The 1,943-nt window shown below is 30.3% G+C and overlaps 1 protein-coding gene across 1 annotated transcript; it reads left to right on the top strand.

The window, feature by feature from the left end:
- The first annotated feature begins 768 nt into the window (after positions 1-768).
- Positions 769-1,284, top strand: Tsp_13114 (conserved hypothetical protein). The gene is made up of 2 exons (XM_003369793.1): positions 769-843; positions 1,048-1,284. The coding sequence occupies exons 1-2, from the start codon at positions 769-771 to the stop codon at positions 1,282-1,284; spliced, it is 312 nt and encodes a 103-aa protein (XP_003369841.1).
- The last annotated feature ends 659 nt before the right edge of the window (positions 1,285-1,943 follow it).

Raw genomic sequence — 1,943 nt, 5'->3', positions numbered from 1 at the left:
CTTTCAGTAGAATGGAATTTTTCGACATATGTTTCTTAAAAATTTATTAATACCTGCTTTTCTTATCGTATGTGAATTATCTCTTTGCTTTTTTGAATATAAGCCATTCGTGGAATATCACTGCTGTTATCGGTTTAGCTTTTTAATGATACTAAATATGTGGGCATTTGATTCCGTTGTCTCTTTTGATGCAATGTTCTGTACCGCTCTGCATAATAAGCATGAAAAGTAATCACCCGCATTAGAAATTAAATACGAATGCTGTACAATTAAATAAATGCACAATTTGAGGTCAAATGAATGTGCTACTGCTGAGTATTTATTCGAATTTGTCGAGTTATCTAAGTGTAAATTCACGAAAACCATTTCCGTGGTTCTCGAAAAGCGCTATAAATTATAACATGGTTTTGTTGATAGCTGCAAACAATATTGCAGTTGTCATAAGTGTGAAAATTTTCAATATTCCGCTGACAATGATTTTTTTGAGAAATTTTACAGAATTGCTGGTTTCTAAATGTGACATTAATAGGACAGAAAATCTGCCATGTTGCATGAGAATTGCATTTCAATCTGATTATTTTGAATAATTCAGATCTTTTGGAGATCAATGATAGTTGTTTGGAGAGTTGCAGAAGAAACTGCACGGTAGTTGCGGAATAAGTGTTCGTTGAATTTGGTACAAGGAGTGCTGATAAGTTATGTATGATAAATTTAATGAGAAATCAAAAAATTGCATAAAGAAAAATTTTAATTTTTAAAGATGCAGTAATGCATAAACGAAAACGAAAAGCAATAGCATCTGAAATTGGCCAGTTTTTTATTGAAATTCTTTGCTTTTCTTACGTAAATGTTTATCATTCACGTATTGTGCATATTCTGGCGACCCGTATATTTTGTCTTTTTATTTTATACCCCTTATAATCGCATTGCAAGTTTCAGTTTTTTGTCGATATCTAGAAAAATACACAATGAGAATAAGTGCGGAAAAGTTTGTATGTGTTCTGATATTTTTCCTCATCAATACAAACCGATATTAGTAATTTTCAGAGAAAAACTTTTTTCAAAAATTTCGAAATTTTGTGGACTGGTTTCGTGGATTTAAATATTGTTGAAAATTGCAAACAATACTGTGGTAGATATAAGTATGTAAATTTTCAATATTCCGCATTCGATGATGTTTTGAGAAATTTTACAGAATCTCCGGTTTCTGAATGTGACATTAATAGGACAGAAAATCTTCCATGTTGCATAAAAATTGCATTTCAATCTGATTATTTTGAATAATTCAGGTTTTTTGAAGATGAATGATAGTTGTTTGGAGAGTTTCAACAGAACCTGCACAGTAGTTATCGGAATAAATGCCCTTTGAATTTGGTACAAAGAGTGCTGATAAATTTCGAGTCATTTCCCAATCGATTCTAATCGTTTCAATTCAATGCATGTCTTTTTTGGAGAAAAAGGGATTCACAGACCATTATTTCACTTTTGAGGATCTAATTTATCATTATTTTTAGTCTATTTTTATTATTGTGATAAAGTAAAGTATAAATTAATTGTTCAATGCACGAAGTTTCGATAAATGTATCTATTTATAAATTTCAGTTCAAACCAGTTTTCTACGATGTTTCTCTTTAACATTTATTAATACATAATTGTAGTAAGGGATGCCATATTTAACTTTGCTTAATTACAAAAATAAGTGTTACAGAATAGATTGCGATGCACCATTTTAGTATTGAATTAGCTTCTCAATTATACCAAGCCTCTACCTATTTAAGTTGATTTCATTTCGTTGTCTAACACTGCTTTCATGCTGCATATCAAAGATTTTAATTGTTTTAATTCCTGAAAACAGTTTATTGTAAATGGAATAAAAATGAACAAATGAACAAACAGTTCATGACAAACTCATGTGCTGGCGCATTGTATTTATAGCGCATCTT

Source organism: Trichinella spiralis (assembly GCF_000181795.1).
Source record: "Trichinella spiralis strain ISS 195 chromosome Unknown Scfld1499, whole genome shotgun sequence".
In the NCBI taxonomy this organism is placed as follows: Eukaryota; Metazoa; Nematoda; class Enoplea; order Trichinellida; family Trichinellidae; genus Trichinella; species Trichinella spiralis.
Note: the sequence above shows the minus strand (reverse complement) of the source record. Positions and strands in the feature narration are given on the sequence as shown.